The sequence below is a fragment of the Penicillium odoratum genome (assembly GCF_028828045.1).
Source record: "Penicillium odoratum strain IBT 22623 chromosome Unknown utg000001l_segment0_segment0, whole genome shotgun sequence".
Taxonomy (NCBI): domain Eukaryota; kingdom Fungi; phylum Ascomycota; class Eurotiomycetes; order Eurotiales; family Aspergillaceae; genus Penicillium; species Penicillium odoratum.
The window spans coordinates 937770-960404 of record NW_026643143.1 but is presented as its reverse complement, the minus strand read 5'-3'; the positions used below and the strand labels follow the sequence as shown (position 1 = coordinate 960404).

General features: G+C 28.3%; 1 protein-coding gene across 1 annotated transcript; it reads right to left on the bottom strand.

Annotated features, from left to right (window-relative positions):
* Nucleotides 1-6706: 6706 nt before the first annotated feature.
* Nucleotides 6707-9451, bottom strand: N7520_000342 (uncharacterized protein; the record flags this gene model as incomplete). The annotated part of the gene is made up of 3 exons (XM_057134277.1): nt 6707-8080; nt 8133-8852; nt 9062-9451. 3 exons carry the CDS (start codon nt 9449-9451, stop codon nt 6707-6709), a joined length of 2484 nt encoding a protein of 827 aa, XP_057000213.1.
* Between the last annotated feature and the right edge of the window lie 13184 nt (nt 9452-22635).

Here is a 22635-nt window from a genome sequence, read left to right as displayed (position 1 = left end):
ATCTAATTTCTCTATTAACTAGTAGATAATTAATTTGTATAATTAAGAGTTTTTTTAAATATTCATCTTATAATCTTTTTGTCTCTTTTATATATTAGTCTAATTTATAAAAGACTATATTCTCTTCTAGAATATAAGGTTTAGTATTTAGATATATTAGTAACTTGAGACTAACTTTAAGAAAGGAAATAGAATATAATAGGACTTAAAATACTATTCTGACATTTAAAGCTAATTTAATTAGATAGTAAATATTATTAATAGTGTGATAACAATAACATATCAATATTATTGGAAAATCTTTGAATATTCTTAATATCTACATATGAGAGTAACTATATACTATAGAGCTTTAATGATAAATGAATACCTAATATTATCTAATTTATATAAATAGCTAAAAACATAAATATCTATCTTTTTTTCTAGTTATTTTTCTAGTTATTTTTCTAATTATTTGAATATTGATTTTTATAAAAAAAGATATTTCTTTACTAATTAGAAATTTACATAAAGTATACAGTAATAGAAACTTCTCATTTTTGATAATTATATAATTCCTATTCTGAATATTTATCTTAAGACTTATAGTCTATTAAATAGTCTAAACTTTCTTTATATACCTTAAGATCATTTCATAAAAATATATTTAATATAGACTATATAATATAATAAGAGAGATAAAAGAATTTATTATAAAGATTATCTATTGGATCATAGATATTATTGACATTTAATTATTACATATCTCTATTCTTATAGATATGTCTCACTATCAGTAACTATTTTATTGATAAGATAGTATTGTAAGATTCTTCTTACGTTTAAATTATTTCATAGAATATACTTTATTACTGACCAATTTTCCTTATTAGATGTATGATCTTATTATTTTTATTAGTTTTAATCCTCAACATTAAGAAGTATTCTATAAGCCTTAATCTAAATAGATTAAAGTTATATCTATTTGAGGGATTAAAATATATTAGAACTCTAGATTCTTTATATTTTATACAATAAAAAATCTCTATTCTATTTCTAATATTTTCCATAGGTAATATAATTAGATAGACTTAATATGAGATAATAAAAATTAATGTTAGTTTAAATTTTATTTTTACATTATATAGCTATCATTTAAGTTCATTAATAGAATGATGAAGATCAAAGATATTATAGCCTATTTTACTTGATGTTAAACATTTATAACAAACTATCTAAAAATTTGAAGCTATAAATTCCTTAACTCAAAAAGAAGATATTAAAAATAATTTAGGCAAATTAGTAAAAGCTTTGAGATCATTACTTTCATATAGATAATATCTAAGATAAATCTATACAATTAGTAGTATTATTATATTAAATAAATAATCTCTAACTCTTTATCATTAATAATTTATCTAAGGAGTAGTATAAATAATATTAATAAAGTCTTAATAATTATCTCATCGTTTATTAAAATTATCTCATTAATAGTTTGCTTTTTGGTTATTTATCAAAATAAGATTATATTATAGATATAATACTTAAAAAGAAAAATTAATAATTAGTACTATAATATAAAGTTATAGTGTAAAAATATATTCAGTTTTATCTCTTTGAATTTTAATTATTATTGATATTCTCTTTATATACTATTACATTTTTTTTACAAACCTTTCAAAAAAGAATTAGTACTAAGTACTATAACTTATAAGTCTTACTTAAGGTACTCTTTCAATTCTAATATTTAATATTAGTATTTATAAACTATTTAGTATTATTCATAACACTTACTACTATTATAAAAAGAGATTAAATATTCTAAGTATCTAAAAATCAATAACATTCTTTTATGCTTCACGATTTAATACATAAAAAAAAGTCTAAGTTCTTAAAAAAAGTTCTTGTTTATCATAAGAATTAAAGTAAAAAAAAGCGAGATAGTTGACTAAATTAATTCAATCTTAATCTAATTATTAATAAGAAGCAGAATAATATATAAGAATAAGACAAGACTTAAAGATCCAAGTTACTTAAAGGCTATAGTAGATATAATTCATCTAATTTTTCTATTATAGATGAGATGAATATTTAAAACTACATATTAGAGAAAGTATATGAATATATCAGATACAAACATCATGATTTTCCTATGTAATTAGCTATTTATTGAATATGTTTACTTTATATACTATCTACTTTAGTAAGATATAAAATTCTATTTCAAAGATTATAGAGCTATACTAATAGTATTTGAGATAAAAATAAATACTATCAAATTTACAAAGAGCAAGCTTTCCATATATTTATCCTATTAAATAATCTATTAGATAATCTATAAACCTATATAGGTTTCCTATAAGAACTTATAATCTATATATAGATGAAATGGACTAATCTATCTCCCTATCTATGAGAAGATTAGAGTAGATCTAGGTATAGGTTCCTAACTTCCAATAGATCATAGTATAGCCTATTTCTTAAGATAATAAGTATTGTAAATTAATTAACCTAGTTGTATATTTAATATTATCTTCTTCTGATTTGATCATAGTCTTATTAGAATAAGCCAGATTCTTTTATAATTATTTATTCAATTTACTAGTAACTCTTCCTACTTTACAAAGTTAGAATAATTAGATATTCTTGATAGTAGTTTATCTAATATTAAAATAACTAGTGGATCTATAATACCTCAATTCTATATTAAATGTTAATATAGTATTTTATAAGATATTTTGAGAGTATCTATTTTTATTTAGACCTATATTAGATATCTCTCTACTTCAATTAAAAAGCAAAACACATTCATTTACTTCTAGCCTTATATTTATCCCTATCTATTATTAGTATAGCTTTATATTTAAATCCCCTAAAGATCTAAGATTATAATCTTTCTTAGAATAATAAGTATAATGTAAGAAGCTATATACTATCGTTTTAAGTTTTAATATATATTCTTAAGATAGATCTATATCCCATTTATAAAGGATTAATATTCCTCTTTATACTCCTTCAGAAATTTTGTTATTCTTAATTAATCTTCTTGAATGGTATAAATATCTTAATTAATATATTTAATATTTTTACTTCTAATACTTTATTAGGAAACTATTTAGTCCTAGTTTATCTAGTTGGATAAATTCATATTAAGATATTTAATCTTTCACTGTTCTTTAATATATAAGCAAAGGAATTTATATAGTTACTCCCTAGATTAATATAGTTACTCCCCTAAAAAAATAGGAAATAATTTTTATCTTTTAAATATATTACTATATATATCTTATTACTATTTTATTTTTTTTTATTTTCTAAGTCTATCTACCTATATAACCCCTTCTATATATATATCTAATTCTTTAAGATAGCTTCTATAGGCGCTAATAAAGATAAAATTATATATTTTAAGGCTCTAGTCTATAGATATAACTCCAATCTCAATTAGAAAAGTAGTCATAATTTCCTTAATAAGACTCCTATAGATTACACAATTCTCAAAGCTAACCCTAAAATCCTTACCCTAGAATCTAAAATCTATCTTTCTCTTCTATTGGTATATCTATTAGTCTAAAATTAACTGAATTTCTATATTAAGCCCCATAGTTATCCTATATCTATTCTTTAATATAAAAAAGATATAAATCTTAAATATTACTATAAAGCTCTTATTAAAAGATTAAATTGGTAAAATATTAATCTGGACAACTATAAATATATTGTTAAAGATTAATAGAGACTATCTTTTTGTATATTAATCTTTAAGAGATACTAAATTTAATTTAATGGTCTGTTTTTATTATTAATCCTAACTATAACTATACTCTTATTAACTTTTTAGTTTAAAGAGTATATTATTAATAGACTCTTTAGCTAGAAAGAAAGACTATTTGGATAGTAATACTTCAAGATCTATAACTATAATATATATTAATATAATTTATTAAGATAGGATACTTATATATAAAGATTGAAGATATCTTTAATATCTAAATATAGATCTAAAAAGATATTTTAATAGACAATTATGATTTAAATATTTTTCCTAGATTTTCTTAAGAATAGTAAATAACTCAACCTTAACTCTTTTATATAAAACGCGCCCTATAGCTACAGTAGCCTATATGCCTATTAGTAGACAGTAAATTAAGCGTCTTATTTCTATGGTTCGATTAAACTAATTTCGACATATATATCGTCAGTTACCCGCTATATACTAACGGCGTAGTTTCATACCCCGCGATAGCGAAAAAGTTAAAAAAGGGGCTGATCGCCTAGCTAATACCTTATAATATAGTAGCTATAAGCTAGCCGGAAGCCCTAATAATTAAAAGTAGCTATAATCTATATACTATAGTAATAAAAATACTAATGATGGCTATACTATAGAAGTCTAATATAGATAAGAACTATAATCTCTCTAGCTAAGAGAATAATTAATAGTAAACTATAATAGAGCTATAGCGCCTATATACTATCTTTAATAAATATACTAGTCAATAAGCTAAATCTTTATTATAAATTATAGGTATTAATTAATACTTAGGCTATTATAGCTATTACTACTATAGTATCTACTAGCCCCTATTAGCTAATAGATTATTAAGCTATATTTTATAGCAATACTAAATCCTCTCTTATCTCTAGCTAGCCAAATAGAGCTTATACTAATAGTATACTCTTAACTAATAGTACTAGCCTTAGTACTAGTAGCGCTCTTATATAGTAGTAAGTACTATATAAAGATCTATAGCTAATTATCTATGGTATAGAATACTCTCCAGTTAATCTACTATATTAGAAAGTATAGAAAATAGTCTATTAGGCTATTTAGGCTATCTATATCATCTATAATAAAGCTAAGATCACCCTAATTAGGATATCTACTAGCTTTATACTATCTAGTAGTAATATACTTCTCTACTATAATAGTATATATAATATCTATTATATCCTCTTAACTACTAGTATTGTATATATTAGCTAGAAATATATAAGATCTTTAGAAGTGATTAATAACTACTAGCGCTATTATTACTATTAAGCTAGTAATCAAATTTAGTAATCTAGATATAGTAGATTAAGCTATTCTTCTTAATTAAGCGCTATAGAGGTAGGATTATAACTACTAGTTTCTTAGTAATAGCTATTAGCTATAGTAGTATTTCTAGTACTAATTATATAGTTATATTATCTATAACTATAGAAGAGAGATCTACTATATATACTATACTAGATTTTATAACTCTAAGGAATATATATATATATATCTATAACTATATAGCTATAAAGTATACTATATATATTAGATATAATAAAACTATAGTGAAAGAAGCTAAGGCTAAAATTAACTACTTTGTCTTTAAATAAGAGTACCCTTAATATACTAAATAGCTTAAGATAATCTATATTAACTATCTCTAGGGCTCTTAGCTCTACTAGATAGCTATAGCTCTTACTCTATTAGTAGTATCCTCTATTATCCATATCTCTATCGAAGTATACTCTAGCTTATAGATTATTAAGGTAGGCTTTATCACAGGCCTATCCATAGACAGAGACCCCTTATCCATATCTATAATAGGCATACCCACGGGCCTAAAAAAGTCCGTAGGGGCCTGATTTTGCTAGTTTCTGCCTGATTTTTCTTGCATAATCTAATGACTTATCCGAAATTAATTATGTTAATTACCCCTGTTTTCGTCAAAATACATACTACCTACCCTATTATCTATCTTCTCTATTATATTTTTATGAAATATCCCTATTTATAGATAGAAAATATATATCTTTATTAGTATAATAGCTATTTTTAATAGATAAAGGTAGGGTATAGGGTATATTATAGAGTAGTAGTTAATAACCCTACTTAGGTATAAAGATATATATTTTATATATATATACCCTTACTATATTTCTAGTCATACCATCTTTAGTACTAAATTTACCCTAAAAGTGCGTTTTTGAATTATTTTAAAGTAGAATCTAATGAATTAGACCCCCTATTATCTATATTCTTTATTCAATTAATAGAATAGCTAGAAATAGTATAAAAGTTCGGATGAAAGGTTCGAATTATTCGACTTAGGAAAATTTTCTTAGTAAATACTAGCCCCACTTAGTATAATCTACCCCTTTTACTCTCTTCTCTTATTATTCTCTTATTCTTCTCTTTTACCTACCCCTTATATATACCCTATATATCTTAATTATTACTTTATAGTGATAGTTATAATGGTATTGATCTATCTGATTCTATATTATCTATTCAGCTACTATACTCCCTATAGTCCTACTACTACTACTACCCCTCCTACTAGTAATTTAGACTATTAAACTTCAAACTTTTAAATATACTATCTAGATAAAGATAGAAAGTCGAAATTTCATTGATTAGTAGCTAAAAACTTAGACTGCGGCAACATCCTCAATATCCACGGACATCCGCATATCCTCTCCGCAAATTGCGGATATGGTATGTCACGTAATATCCGCAATCCTCAATTTTGCGGATATGGTATACCACCTAATATCCTCTGGATATTTGAGGATATCCAATGGATATCAAACCAGCCAAACACGCCTAGCCTCGTGACTTTTTTGAGCGTGTATAAATTATGCGGTTTCTTGTGTATTTTTGAAGTAATCTTCGTGTAATCATCATTTTAAAGATTTCAATCTGGTAAACATGATTCTGTCATTTCTAATCAATACTTAATACTAACTACCTTAAATCAATCTGAAATCCATCAGGTAACCTAGGTTGCTTCCGAATTCGCCCCGACCGTCCCTGCATGCCCTCATCTATTGGCATTTCTGGAAGGTCATCGTCATCGTCATCAAAACATTCGGATGATCGTTTCTTTGATCGTTTGCGCTGCAGTTGCTTACTTTGATCATTATTCTTCCCACTACCCAAATCATCATCGCAGCTCTCTATCTGTTGTGTATCCTCTATGCTAGGCTCTTGATCCTCCTCTTCGTTATCACTAATTGGCTCAAGTGTTTCAAGCTGGGGCATTGGTTTCCAAGCTTGATCTAACAACGCAGCTTCTCCAATGGATAGATACTCCTTGATAACCTCTATCTCCTTCTGCTCAACGTCAAAGTTAGTGGCGAATTGATGAAGCATCAGTCCTCGGATGGTACTTGGTTTCAATTGCCCGCGACGATAGTGGCACATATCGCGAGCGCAATTAAATAATCGCTCAACGCCTGCGCCACTAGCTGGGATTGAGAGATTATCCCGTGCTATCCTCGCAAGAATAGGAAACTCATGCTCATGGTCTTTCCAGAATGCTCTAGGCTTCTGACCCTCGATCCCGCGGGCAAGATACCTCGCAATCTCATCATCTTCGGGCTTTGAGAGCCTATGCTGTGGCTGGCTCTGAGAAGCACAAGCAGCATCAAGATCACCATAATCATCATCCAGGGCCTCTTTAGTGGTATCTTGTAAGACTGTATTGTTTGAATCATGGTGAAGTGTCTCTTTATATCGATCAAACTCTCGCTTAAGAACTCCATGATAGTGATCAACATAGTTAATTTCACCTTGCCAGTCTGATGATGCAAAATATCGAAGTTTTTTTGATGGGCAAAGGATTGTCGCGAGTGCATAGACATCACCATATGATTCATAATCGGTCGCAGTGTAGTACTTTGAGAGCTTCCGTTTAGCAGTCTGAAGAGCTTCGAGCATGTGCTTCTTCCAGACAACACCTTTATTCTTCAACTTACTCTCAGCTTCATCAAGATGAGAGAAAAGCTTGTTGTAAATACTATAGATGTTATGTGTAGTAACATCCTTAGTCTTAGACAACATATTTGTGAAGTCGAAGAAAGGCTTTGTGAGAAGAAGAAGGTATTCAATCTGTCGCCACTCTTCTTGATCAAGTTTGAAGTGAAGATACTGATGGTCTATACAATACTGATCATAGAATGGTTGTAGCCTTTTGGCCCGATTCAGCATGATAAAGGTCGAGTTCCATCGGGTTTGGACATCTTGAACAGGAACTAAACGAGGCTCCTTAGTTTGTAGAGCCATAAATGCCTCCCGGCGTTGTGGGCTTGCATTGATGAAGACCGCAAGACCTCGGATCTAAAACTCTTTTATCAGAATAAACTACAAGCCTTAGGGAGATAGAACTTGCCTTCTTTAAGGTATCTGCAATTTGCCGAGTTGAGCTAGATCTTTTGGTCTGAAATGAATGGGTCCGCTCATCAGACCACTCTAGTTCAATCTCTTTGTTAGGTGGTGTCACCTTTAGCTTCCCAAGAAGCTCATTCAAGCTTAATTGAATCACATGCGCAATACATGGAACTCGGAAAATCAAGGTATCTGATTGGCTTTGCGACTGGATAGTCTCTTGGATGTTCATCATCAAGGTATTGTTATTCGTTGCATTATCTGTTGTCACAGATAACACACGATCAGTGATTCCATGATCAGTTAGAAGCTGGATTACGGTCTTGCTCGGATTTTCACCAGTATGAGATCCATGAAGATGCTCAAACCCAAGAAGAACTTCACAGTAATTCCAGTCCTGATCAAGGAAGTAACCTGTGATGGCCATGAAAGCTTGCTGAAATGGCGATGTCCAGCAATCAAGCGCTAGTGAGAGGCGACTCCCATCTGGAAGCCTTTTCAGAACCCCCTTCTGGTCACTTCTGACTGCAGAATCAAGATAACGTCGTATGCTTCGCGCGGATGGTATATCGATCTTGCTGTGGGCTTGTTGAATAATCTCTACTAGATCTTTGAATTGGGTGTGTTCAACGATTCGGAAGGGTAGGTGAGCTGTAGAAATGAAGTCTAGTATCGCTTTCACCAGACGCTCCTGGGAGAAGGGTTGGTGTCTAGGGATAGTTGGCTTTGGGATAGTTATTAAGATTAGCAAGAGAGATATTAGGGGTCTTGATGAAAGAGAAATATACCATATGTTTGAGTAGCTGATCGATCCTCTGGGTAACTGGCTTCCGAGTACAAGTGCCTGCCTTAATATGTGCATTCATTGGCGATGACCCAGCACGGCGATAGCTTGGATGAACAAAGGGTACAGAGACATGATGTACACATAACCTTTGGCTTGCCAGTCTTCTCATGTGCAACCTGATTGAAATTATCCCAGACACTTGATGTCTTTTTCCCATCCCAACGGATCGAGTCTTGTATTTCGGGCGCTGATCCAGACTCTGTATTTAGCCACCACGTTATAAAGCGCTTACGAGATCCATCCATCTCGCTACCAGGCTCGGAGGAATAGAGGACCCAGTACTGTTGAAGAGGGAGGCCAACACGCGTAAGCGAGAGGGGCGCAATCGGAAATGAAATTCGGGACGTGGATGTCAATGAAGCCTGACTGCCAATGAGCTCAGAGATATCATCTGAATTAAGGAGGTCGGTATTCAGACCTAGATCTGAATCGGCGCAGAAGGAAAATTGGGACTGAGATGCCTGTGAGTAAGACATATTGTACTTGATCACTATACAAGAGAAAGAAAGGGAGAAACGTACATATAGGACGAGCTGAAAATATCAGGGTTATGGCAATAAGCTGCAACTCGTAAGTTGCGGGGTGCGTTTTCGACATATCTCTTACTTTTAATGACGATGATTGGCTATTACTAATCACCAGTGAGGATAATTGAGGATAATTGAGGATATATCGCGGATATCCGCATGGATATCCTTGGATATCCTCGACCTTACTATCATACTCACTAAGTCCGCTGTCCACAACATTAGAGCTTCCGACCGGTATTTCTTAGAAGGATATATTTAAAAACTTAATATACTTAAAAGATAGGCTTAGGAAACTAATTTAAAGCTAGGCTAGTTAAATTTGACCAAGAAATGGTGAGTTTAGTCATATGTACATCGTTTAGCTAAAAGATCCTACACTACTGCCTTGAGTAAATATATATTTCCATGGTAAAGTAAAGTGGAATTACAAAAAATCATGTATATCCCCCAATCTACTTCAAAAATCAAATTGCTGCTATAAGTAATAATAAAATGAATATAAGTTGCTTAATACAAATGTATTTCTTAATATTTCATGAGGAATTAGGATAAATAAGGCTAGTAGTATGGTCAGGACCAAACCTGTGTATCTTTTGTTCTGAAAAATAAATTAATCAGCTGGATAAGAGGCACATGACTACCCCTAAGTAGATAATCAGGCGAGAGTTATGCTAGTGCGGATATCCGCAAAATATCCTCATATCCTCGCGGATATCCATGGATATCCTCAATTTGCGGATATGGTATTGAACCTGATATCCAGCGGAGAGGATATGCCGCAGTCTAAGCGTAGGTATATATATAGGATATAAGTATCTGGGGTAGATTCTCTATATAGGGATAGTATCTATAGATATTACTACTACTATATCTATTATCTATTTTATAGTTTTATCTACTTTCTTAGCTATATTAAGCATCTAGCTAGGACTTGATATATCCCACTTCTCTATATAGGCTTTAAAGACTATATACTATATCTCCTAGTCTATAGTCTATTAGTCCTAGTGGCTTTTAACTAGGCTTTAGTAAGCCTATTAGAGGGTTTTGATCTATATACTACGGATTTTACCTACTATACTATATTATATAAGCTACCCTCTTATATAATTTAGAGATATTAGAAATCCTTAGAAGAAAATCATATACTATTTAACGTCCGATATTAAATTATAAATATAGGAATAAATCAAATTTTCTATAAAGGGTAACTTCTAATAGTATACCCTATTTCTCTATACCCTAAGTACTTACTAGGGGCCTTAGGCCCCTTTCTCTCTAATATTTCTATAATTTCCTTTGATCTTTTTCTCTAATTTTCCTCTTTTTTTTAGCTATAAAGAGATCTAAGATAGTAGAACTAAAGAGATATTTAGCTATAGATAGTTGAGTAACCTAAAAAAAGGATTAATTTTATTAAGTCCTATTAGCTAATTAACCTTAAATAACTGATAGATTATATACTTATAGAGTAGACCTATTAAATTAGTAAATTAATAGGTATAAACACCTATTAGTCTCTTTCTTAGGGCTTACTACTTTTAATTATTAATTTTCTATAAAGTATATAGGGAGAGATAGGACCGAAGGTAGCTAAAAAGCGGAATTATATTAAATTTCGGCTATTTCTTTACAGATTTTATCTAATTAGCTATTAATAATAATATTAATAGTACTAAAAATAGTAAGAAAATTATTATTTAAGCTATAAATATAGGACTTAAGCCTTATATAAATACCCTTAGACTAAGAGCTTATAGAATTACTAAAATAGATAATATTCAGAGTATAATAGCGGATAAATTTCTATTTATAGATTAGCTATATTCTTTTAAGATAAAGGATTAGATTAGGGTAGTTAAACTTAGTTTTAAGGTCATATAGTCTTAACTTATATTCTTCTAATATATTAGATAAATAAAGGTCTCTCTTTATCTTTAAATTCTATATTTTTTAGGTTATCTTAGGGTTAATCTACTAATTTTTAGTATATAAATTTATATACTTTAGTAAAAATAGCTTTTTTAACATACTAAATATATAATAAATAGCTAATATTAGGAAAAAGGTCTTTAATTACCCTAATAAGTATAGACCTCGCCATGACCCGTGGGTGACCCGCAACGGGTGACCCGCGACCCTCCAATTTGCGGGTGACGGGTCCTGACCTCCTACCCGCGGGTCGGTTCTAGTATTATACTCACCCGTAAAGGGTCACCCTCGGGTTACCCGCGGGTGAGCAAACAAGTCAAACAATATCTTATGCACTTTTTTTTGTATGTAATTGTAATTTATGTATATGACTCATCAATTTTATCTATCCTAATTAGGAAATGTTAAGAAAAGTTATGCAGAAACGGGTGGGTGAGGGTGAGTGCGGGTGAGCCATAAGTAACCCTCTGCGGGTAAGGGTCGGGTGAGGGTCCCTAAGGTTGGACCCGACCCTCACGCGGGTCGGGTGGAGGGTCTTGACCTTGGACCCGTTTGAGGGTCATGGCGAGGTCTAAATAAGTACTAAAGCTCTATTAGTAATTAATACTAAAACATTAGATAAATAGATAAAATCTAAAAATAAGATTTATAGGGCCTACTTATAGCCTTCTTTACTCTAATTTCATATAAACTAAGTAGTAAATAAGAAGGTCTAGTTATTGAGAATTATACTAATAATCTCTAAAAGAGGTATACTATACTTATTAGTCTTATAAGTATAATTAAGAACGAAAACCCTGTAATATTTATTAGTAAGATTAATAGATTTAGGGTTAGTAAGGGCTAAAGACTCGATTTTATTATTAGATAATAAAGATAATCTATATGTATATCTTTTAATATATAAACTTTTGAGAAAATACTCTATTTCTCCCTAATATCTATGCTTATCTTAGAGTAATTTTACTTTTTAGTTATATATATATTATAAGATTATCGGTTAATCTATTGATAAATAGAGTAATTTGATTATATCTCTAGGGGTAGAAATAATCTAATTTAGGTCTTTAATCTTATTAATCTAAGTAGAATTAAGCTTCTAAGCTCAGTAGAATACTATTAGATTATTAGTAGGGTGATTATATAATGAATTATATATCTAGAGCTCCTATTTACCTATTTTATTACCTATATATAGCCTAAAGAGGTAAATTTGACGGTTTAAGGTTATTTCCTAAGGATTTCGGCCTATAATTAGCCCATTAATTGGCCGAAAAGATATACTTAATTTAATATATTAGATTAAAAGGTTTGCGTAAGTATATTAACCCTTACTAGAATTACTACTTTTTATAGTAGTATAATAGCCCTAAGAGAGAGTATACTTCTAGACGGATTCGATTAATTATCTCGAGTAATATATAAAGCGTTAGAGGGTAGAAGAAGCTCTAAATTAAGTTATTATTAGTTATAAAAGATTAGAGAAAAGGATATAATCTACTTCTGTAAGTAGAGATAGTAGAATTAGAAGCTATTTTTATGGTATTTTAGGGTAGAGTAGGGTAGATTATAGTAGATAGAGTGATTAGGCTAAGATAGGCAGTAAAAAAAAGGGTATAATAGTATAAATTATTATTGATCTATCTAAATCTAGTTACTATGGTAATAAAAATTTAATATTAGATATTAGATAGTATATGATTTTCTTCTAAGGATTTCCAATATCTCTAAATTATATAAGAGGGTAGCTTATATAATATAGTATAGTAGATAAAATCTATAGTATATAGATCACGACCCCCTATGAGATAGGCCTATTAGATAATCTATTAGGCTAACGTGATCCACGGTCGCCCGAGCGACACGGCCGCGCGAGCGACCCCACCAACTTTTCAAAAATCACCAATTTTCAATGACTATTAAAACCACAAAAACGACATAAATTTTGTTATCTAAAGCGAGTAGGGCAGTAAGTATATGTATGCCCTTTTATCCCGCACCCAGAACATGTCATTTGCCGCCGAATTATAGGCATAGAAGGTAAGGTAGGCTCAACAACCGCATTTGTAGATACCTCTGGTAAATATATATCTTTACTTACATCTTCATCCTTGTAGACCACATCATCTTCACCACCCTCTAGACCCCCAAAGATGCCTTTCTGGGTAGTAAATTTTGGTATTGTCTCTCTTTTTTTGGTCTGTTTCTTATTGGTAGCCTCTAGCTGGGCGCAGCGATTCTGGAGAAAAATATGGTGGTGGACCACTTTGATAGTCATGTTGTAGGTCTTCTCAATCTCCCTTTTTGTTGGTGAAGAAAGGATTGAAGAAGAAGATTCTAGACCTTTTTTGATCCGAGATTGCGATTTTGTGAATTTTGAGAGAGTCCAAAGAGTATTTGGATCACTATCACTACCGGAAGAGAGTGGTCTTTGAGAGATGATCTCGAAAGGAGGAAGAGAATCCAGGCGCACATTTAGCTTTTCCAAGACTTTATTAGCATCGAATGGTGCTAATCCAGTAGCTGAAAAGCTATTTTGTATAGTAGAGGTCTTAAAAGCACCAATTCTCGCATCTGCGATTATTTCAAGGAAATCCTCCTTATCAATAGAGTTCACTCCATTCCGCATCAAGGTTGAAACCGCTCCTCCATAAAGCCTCTTCAAAACCGAAAAACAGCCCACATCCAAAGGTTGTAAAAGGTGAGAGGCATGAGGAGGCATGCAGATTGCGATAATTTGGTTTTCTTCGCAAAGTTGGTCAAATTCGGGGGTCAAATGACTCCCATGGCCATCGAGGACCAGTAGGCAATATTTTCCCACTCTTGTCCCAATATTTGGAATAAAAAGGTGTTTCAACCACCATAAACCAATTGTATTGGTAGTCCAGCCATTTACACTCATAGTGAGACGTGCTCCTTTTTGATTCAAAAGGAGAAAGGGGCGTAGATGCTCTGGAAACATTTTTCCCTTGAAAATGAAGAGTGGAGGCATAACACTTCCAGAAGCTCGAATACACTCAATTGTGGTTACCCATTCACGATTTCCAGCCTGCAAAAGAGCTCTTTTCCCGTGGTATTCTGCAGAAGTGATAATTTTTTGTGTTGCGCCGATACCCATAGCAAAACCACTCTCATCAAAGTTGAAGATATCGTCTGAAACAATACCCCACTTTTCAATGGTCTTTTGAACTAAATCAAACCATGGCTTAATGATCCGGGGGTCTTCTGAGAGTGCTCTCTGATAGTCGTATTTACGAGAGAGTCGAGTAGAGAGATTCGGGTGTCGTTTGATGAATTGAGAAGGCCAATTGATACCAGTGGTAGATGGTGTGTTTTTCTTTGCACTAAGTAAAAGATTGGCCATATCTCGCAACATAGGCAAAGTAAGAGCTGCACCTCTTGAGTCCATATCAAGTAGCCAATTCTCTATCGATTGCTTCTCAATTTGGGTGAATATGTGACCAGATGCCCTCTTTTCAGCAGCAGATTCGCGCCCATTGATCCGGGCCTTCAAAGTTGAGACAGGTATCTCAAAAGATCGTGCAGCAGCTGCAGCAGAGGGATATTTACCATCTTTTATAGCTTTTATAGCTAATAAAAGGCGAACTTCTTGCTCTATCAATTTTGTTTTTTTCTCAGAGCGTTGGGGTGGCATTTTTGTTGTGGTTAAAAAGTATGTATTATTATTGAAGTGGATTTTCGATGGGGTCGCTCGCGCGGCCGTGTCGCTCGGGCGACCGTGGATCACGTTAGCTATTAGGCTTTAGTAAGCTTTTTATAGTCTATTAGAGTAGAGACACTATTTTTTTATAATTTATAAAAGATATATTATATTTTTAGTATTCTACTTATTAAATACTATAAATAAAATACATACTTTTACTATTAAGAGATAAAACTTTATATATAAAACCTCTATTATCTAAATTTCCTGAAATTATCTATTTATACTGAAATTAGTAATCTTTATTAATCTAATAAAATTTAATTAATAGATAATAATAAATAATAAGTAGAAATAACTAAGTAATTAGATATTAGCTAATTAAGATACTTCTATATATAACGTTTCTCACGGTCAGTCCGGTCACACGGTCGGTCCGGTCGACCCCAAACACCATAGTAAATGCGATATTTACTACCCTAATATTTCAACAACCATAATCAATACTCTGTTCCATAACTTGCCGATAGATATTGATAAAGATTCTAAGAAGCATATATAAATTTGAAATAAATCAAACTCTTTCTTTTACCACGATTCCGAAAATTACATCGTTAAACTGACGAGATATATGTATTCCAGTCATGAAATCAAAATTCTCGAAACTCCTTGAAGGGTCTAGATATCGCATTGAGAGAGCTCAGCATATAAGGAAAGGCTCCCATAGGCCACTGTTGTTGTGATGATGAGTCGTACTTTATCGCATTTACTATGGTGTTTGGGGGTGACCGGACCGACCGTGAGATACGTTAACTAGAGATATAAGATATAAGTAAATTCCTATCATCTATATTTTAATCTAAATTTTCTTTAGACAAATTCTTTCTTTTTCTCTTTAGTCTTATACTCTTTTATATATATTCTTTTATACTCTTTTTTATATTCTTACTCTTTTACTAATTTTTTAAATATTACTAATTTTATTGATATTAATTTTTACTATATAAATATTATTCTTTTCCTCTTTCTTAAAAATAACTAAAGATTAGATAAAGGTAAGCTCTATCTCTTCTATTTTAAAATAGATAATATAACTATAGAGTAAAAGATCTTCAATTATATCTATAGTAAGATAACTATATTAATAATAGTAAATATTATATATTAAGTTAAAAAGTCTTTTTATCTTAGTATCTATAGCTAGAATAAAAAATGTATTATATATAATATATTAAAGAATTAGATATTTCGTCTTATTTTCTCTCTAAAATTATTAAGTATTTAATAGGGTTATATCTCAAGATAGGGTTAATAAGCTTTATTAGCTAAAAGAGAGTATAAAAGGGTATAAAAAAGTACTAAAAAGTATAAATTATCTAATTAAAGATAGTAAGATAGTTTATCTTAGATAAAAGAGCTCTTTATTTCTAGGGTTAGTAAGCTTTTAAGCTTACTCTATTTATTCTATTAAAGAATAATAGAGAGTAGATCTAATAGATTAATATATTTACTTGAATATTCTTTAATCTACTTTTTAAGCTTATCTTATATTAAGTAATATAATCTTAATCTAACTAATTAAGAGTTTAGAAAAAGTAGAGCTTATACTAAGAGATAAGAATTATCCTATATATATAGAGATTGGTAAGATTAAGAGTATTAGTTTAAATACAATACTTAGATAGCTTAATCTTAGCTACTTCTAAGATCTAAAGTATATACTATTTCTATAGAATCTAAAGAGAAAAGATTAGCTTTTTAATAAAAAAAGATTAGATAAAACTTACTTTTTTCTACTATAACTTCTAGATTAAAGCTTCTAGATAGTTAAATAGCTTATTATAGATTAAGAAGATCGTATAAATAATTATATTCTTTATTTTATATAGAACTATAGTAAACAAGCAAAAAAGCTTTATAATATATAGTAGATAGTTAATTTATTACTATTTAAAAGCTTTAGCTCTATAAGCTTAAATATTAAATAATACTTTATAAGCTTATCTTAAAGATATTTAATATACTATAGTATTAAAAAGATTAAATTCTATTAAGTGTAGATATCTTAAAGTAGTAATAAATATACTTTTATCTAATCTTAAAGCCCTAAAAAGATATCTTATTATTATTATATTATATTAATATAAATAGCTAAATTTTAGGCCTTTTAAAGAGTTTTAGCTATACTCTCTATATCTCTTTTATTATAAAAGAGATCTTTAGACTAAATAAGATTAATTATATTATTCTTAAGATCTACTTTTATCTATTTAAGTAGCTATTTTAGGCTTAACTAAATTATATAGACTATATAAGGATTTCTAATAAATAAGTATATAGGGTATATAGCTTAGAGATAATCTACTAAGATATAATTTTCTAATATATTATTAGCTAAAATAGCTATAATTTAGTCTAATAAACTATATATTTTTAATAATAGTTTATACTATCTTTATAAGATTTTTACTAAAATAAGATCTTCATAGAGAATTAAATCTTAAAAGATATTTCTCTAAACTCCTTTAATTTATTAAGAAAATAGCCTATTATAGCTATACATACTTACTAAAAAAGGATATCTAATAATTAAGACTAAATAAGAGCTTAGAAATAAAAGATAAAGTATTAAGAATAGCTCTTTATTAAGTTTTAGTCTCTTTTATTAATCTATATTGAATTTTTGAACTATAGAAAATAGATAGGATAGAAGATACTAATTAGATAAGCTATAGAAGATTCTAAAAATATAGGCTTTTAATTAGATAAAAAGAGAGATATAGACTAGTAATAATAATTAAAATCTAGTTTTCCTATAAATATTAAAGAAGAGTAAGATCGGATTAATAGGATTAGTATTTATAGTCTATTATAAAAGAGCTTATTATCTTTTTAGTAAAAAAAGATAGAATAAAATAAAAAATAGGATAAAAAGAGCTAATTATTTTTTTCTATATAAATTATTAATATTAGTATTATGTTACACTATTCCAATAATTTTAAAGATATTAATAGATTACATTAATACTACTTATTACTAGTTTACTATATTAATTTAAATAAATAAAGATATTTCTATAGTATAAATATAAAATCTAAGATTTTCTAATTTAAAGATGAATTAGTTACTATAAAGTTTCTAAATTAGAGAAATATCTTTTCTATCTTATTTTATTTTAGATCTAGATAGAATTAATCTATATTAGATTTCTAATTACTATTTTTAAAAGTCTTTACTGATAGATTTAGCCTAAAATATATACTCTTTAGTATTAATCCTAACTTATTTAATTAATTCTAGGAAGATAAAGAATAATATAGGGAGTAAAAAAGATAATATAGAAATAGATAGATTAATACTATTAATACTATTACTATAAAAAAGTAATTAAGATATAATAATATAAAAGATAAATAAAAGAAGAATTAGAGAAGAAATAGTAGAGAAAAAATAAAGATATAAAAAATGAATTATACTAAGTAGGGCTAGTATTTACTAAGAAAGATTATCTGTCTAATAATTCAAATCTTTTATCTAAAGTTTTATACTATTTCTAGCTATTTTTTATTAATAAAATAGAGATTATAGATAATAGAGGGTCTAATTTATTAGATTTTACTTTAAAATAGTTTAAAGATACACTTTTAGAATAAATTTAGTACTAAAGATAATATGACTAGAAGTATAGTAAGAGTATATATATAAAAATAGGGATATTTTATATAAATACTATATAGAAGATAGATAATAGGGTAGGTAGTATATACTTTAACGAAAATAGGGGTAAATAATAGAATTAGTTTTAGATAACTTAGCAGTTTATATCTAAATATTAGATAGAATTAGGTAGTAATAGGCTATAGATAGGGGGTCTATCTATTAGGCTAGGCTTAGGTAGGGGATTAGCCTAATAGGCTAGCCTATACTAAAGTCTAGTAGAGAATACTAATAGGGTAGGGGCTATAGTTATCTAATAGACCTAAGAGCTCTAGAAATAGTTAATATAGGTTATATTAAGCTACTTAGTATTATAAGGGTACTCTTACTTAAAGATAAAGTAGTTAATTTTAACCTTTTTAGCTATAGTTTTATTATACCTAATATATATAGTATATCTAGCAGATATGTAGTTATAAGCATATATATATTCCTTAGAGTTATAAGATCCAGTATAATATTTATAGTAGATCTCTCTTCTATATTCATAGATAATATAACTATATATCTAGTATTAGAAATACTACTATAGCTAATAGCTACTATTAAAGAACTAATAGTTATAATCCTACCCCTATAGCGCTAGGCTAAATAGAATTATCTAATTTACTATATCTAGATTATTAAATTTAATCACTAGCTTAGTAATAGTTATATTAGTATTACTAATAGTAGTAGCCTACTTCTAAATTTCTTATATCTTTTAAACTAATATAAGTTAGGTAATATATATAATATTAATAGTTAAGGGTATATAGTAGATATTTTAGATATATAGATGGATTACTAAGAGATTAAAACTATCAATTAGTATACTAAATATAACTATCAAGAAGGTTTTTTACTTTAGATATACTTTTAGTCTAAAGATAGTATACTAACTATTATCTTATAGGGTATAGAGATTACTTAAATAATAGATTTTATATATACTAGTATCGTAAAGAAGTATATTATTACTAGATAATATAAAGCTCAAAACTGAGCTCCGTGCTTTATATACCATGCCCGCATGATAGTTTATGCTCTAGGCTAAAGAGGATATGTGTGCAGCACTGAGATAGGGCCAATTCATCACAGCCAGAAAGTTTGAAGGCTGTAACCGATACAAGCACCAGATATATGAAATAAATGAGATAGATTACTAGATAATATAAAGCTAATAGATACTATAAGTAGGGTAATTTAAGCTTTATCATAGATATCTTAGATTATTTAATTAGCCTAATAGACTACTTTCTATACTTATTAGTATGGTAGATTAACTAAAGAGTATTCTATACTATAGATAATTAGCTATAGATCCTCTTATAGTATCTACTATAGTATAGGGGCGCTATTAGTATTAAGGCTATAGTAGATAGTATACTATTAGTTTAGACTCTATTTAGCTAACTAGAGATAAGAGAGGATTTAGTATTACTATAAAATATAGCTTAGTAATCTATTAGCTAATAAGGGCTAATAGATATTATAGTAATAATAGCTATAATAGCCTAGATATTAATTAATATCTATAATTTATAATAAAGATTGGCTTATTTACTAGTCTATTTATTAAAGATAGTATATAGGCGCTATAGCTCTACTAATAGCTTACTATTACTTATTCTCTTACCTAGAGAGATTATAGTACCAAAAACTCCCTATAGCTAAGCTAGTAGTAAGGAATTATAGTTCTTATCTATAGTAGACTTCTATAGCATAGCTATTTTTAATATTTTTACTACTATAGTATATATTTTATAGCTACTATTAATTACTAGCGCTTCTAGCTAGCTTATAGCTACTATGTCATAAGATATTATATAGGTATTTAGGCCCTTTTCTAAACTTTTTCGCTATCGCGGGGCGTAAAATTACGCTTTTTTAGTATATAGTAGCTGTCTATTAAGATATATAAGTTAATATTAGGGTAAAATTAGGTTTAATTAACCTAAAGAAATAAGACACTTGATTTACTACCTACTAATAGGTATCTAGGCTACGATAGCTATAGAGCGCGTCTTATATAAAAGAGTTAGCTTAATGTATAGGCTAGATATACTATCTCTAAAAGAAGCGCCTATAGTTTCTTTAGTATAGTCAACTAAGATATTACCAAAGTATTCTAAATATAAGATTATAGGATATATCTTTATCTTATCTAGCTAGATATAAATAGATTATCTTTTAATATATAGGTATTTTAGTAGTAGTATATATTTTTCCAAATAAAAGATATAGATAGATAGCCTACTAAGTAGTATATCCTATTTAGTAATAAATTATATTATATAATTATCTATATATTAACAAAAAAGATAAATAGAAGATATAGTCTTTAGAACAAAGTTTAGATATTTTAAATATATAGTTATATCTTTTAGATTAATTAATATATTAGGATTCTTTTAATATTTTATTAGTTTACTAGAGGAATATTTTAATATATTTATTATAGTCTATTTAGATAATATCCTAGTCTTCTCTAAGACTAAAAAGGAGTACTAAAATAATAATAGGAAGATACTTTTAACGCTATAAGAAGCTAAAGTAACTCTTAAGTCTTTAAAATATAAATTCTATATATAAGAAATAGGATTTCCTAGATATAGTATTAGTAGTAATTAGTTTAGTATAGAAAAAGAGAAAATTGAAAATAAATTAGAATAGCTATAATCTTAGAATATTAAAAAAAGAATAATAGCTTTTAAGACTATATAATTATTACTAAAAAAGTATAGATAGTTTTAGAAAAATCAATATAGGGCTTTATAAACTTCTAAAGAAAGATTAGAAAAGTAGGATTAAAATAATGAAATAGAGAAATCATTTGAAGAACTAAGAGATATATTTAGGGCCTAACTAATTTTTTATATATTTAATCTAGAATTTTAGATTATAGTTAAAATAGCTATATCTAACTATATATTTAGAGTATCACGTATTTAAGAAATAGAGATTGATAAAATTCGAGAACTAAAACTAATTTTATTTTCGTTAGAAAAATAATAATAATAGAGCTTAATCATAATATCCGTAATAAAGAATTATTAGCTATAGTATTAGTAGTTAAGATTTAGAGACTATATATTCAAAAAGCTAAATATTAGATTATAATTAAGTTGGACTATAGGAATCTTACATTTTTTACTATTATAAAAGAACTTATATAATAATAGATGTAATAGACTAAAACTTTATTATATTATAATTATAGGATTAAATACTATACTAGAAAAACTAATAGCTAATAGATATATTTATTAGATAATGTAATTATTGGATTAACTAGAGTTAGAAAGATAATATTAGTAATATTATATAAAGATAAACAATAAAGTTTTATCGATAATTATTTGATATTTATAGCTATTAGTAAATTGTAAGATAAAACATAGCTTACAAGAATTAAGAAAGCTATAGCTAGTAATAAATAACTATAAAATATCCTATTAGTAAATAAGATTAAAGAATCTATTATAGATAAAAGATTACTATTATTCTATAGACCAATATATATCTCTATATTAATATAGAAAGAAATTATTAGAAAATACCATTATATATTCGCTAAAGAGTATTTAAATAAAGAAATAATAATAGAATAAATTATAAAATATTCTATATTCTAAATATATATTAGAAAGTTAGATAATATATTTAAAAATAAGAAATATATTAATATAAAATAAACTTTTATAATATCTTCTATGAAGTATAATATAAAATTAGAAATATTTAAGAAATCTTAAAAATATATTACTATAGATTTTATTATAAAGCTACTGATATTAGAAGAATATATTATAATTATAATAATAGAAATAATTA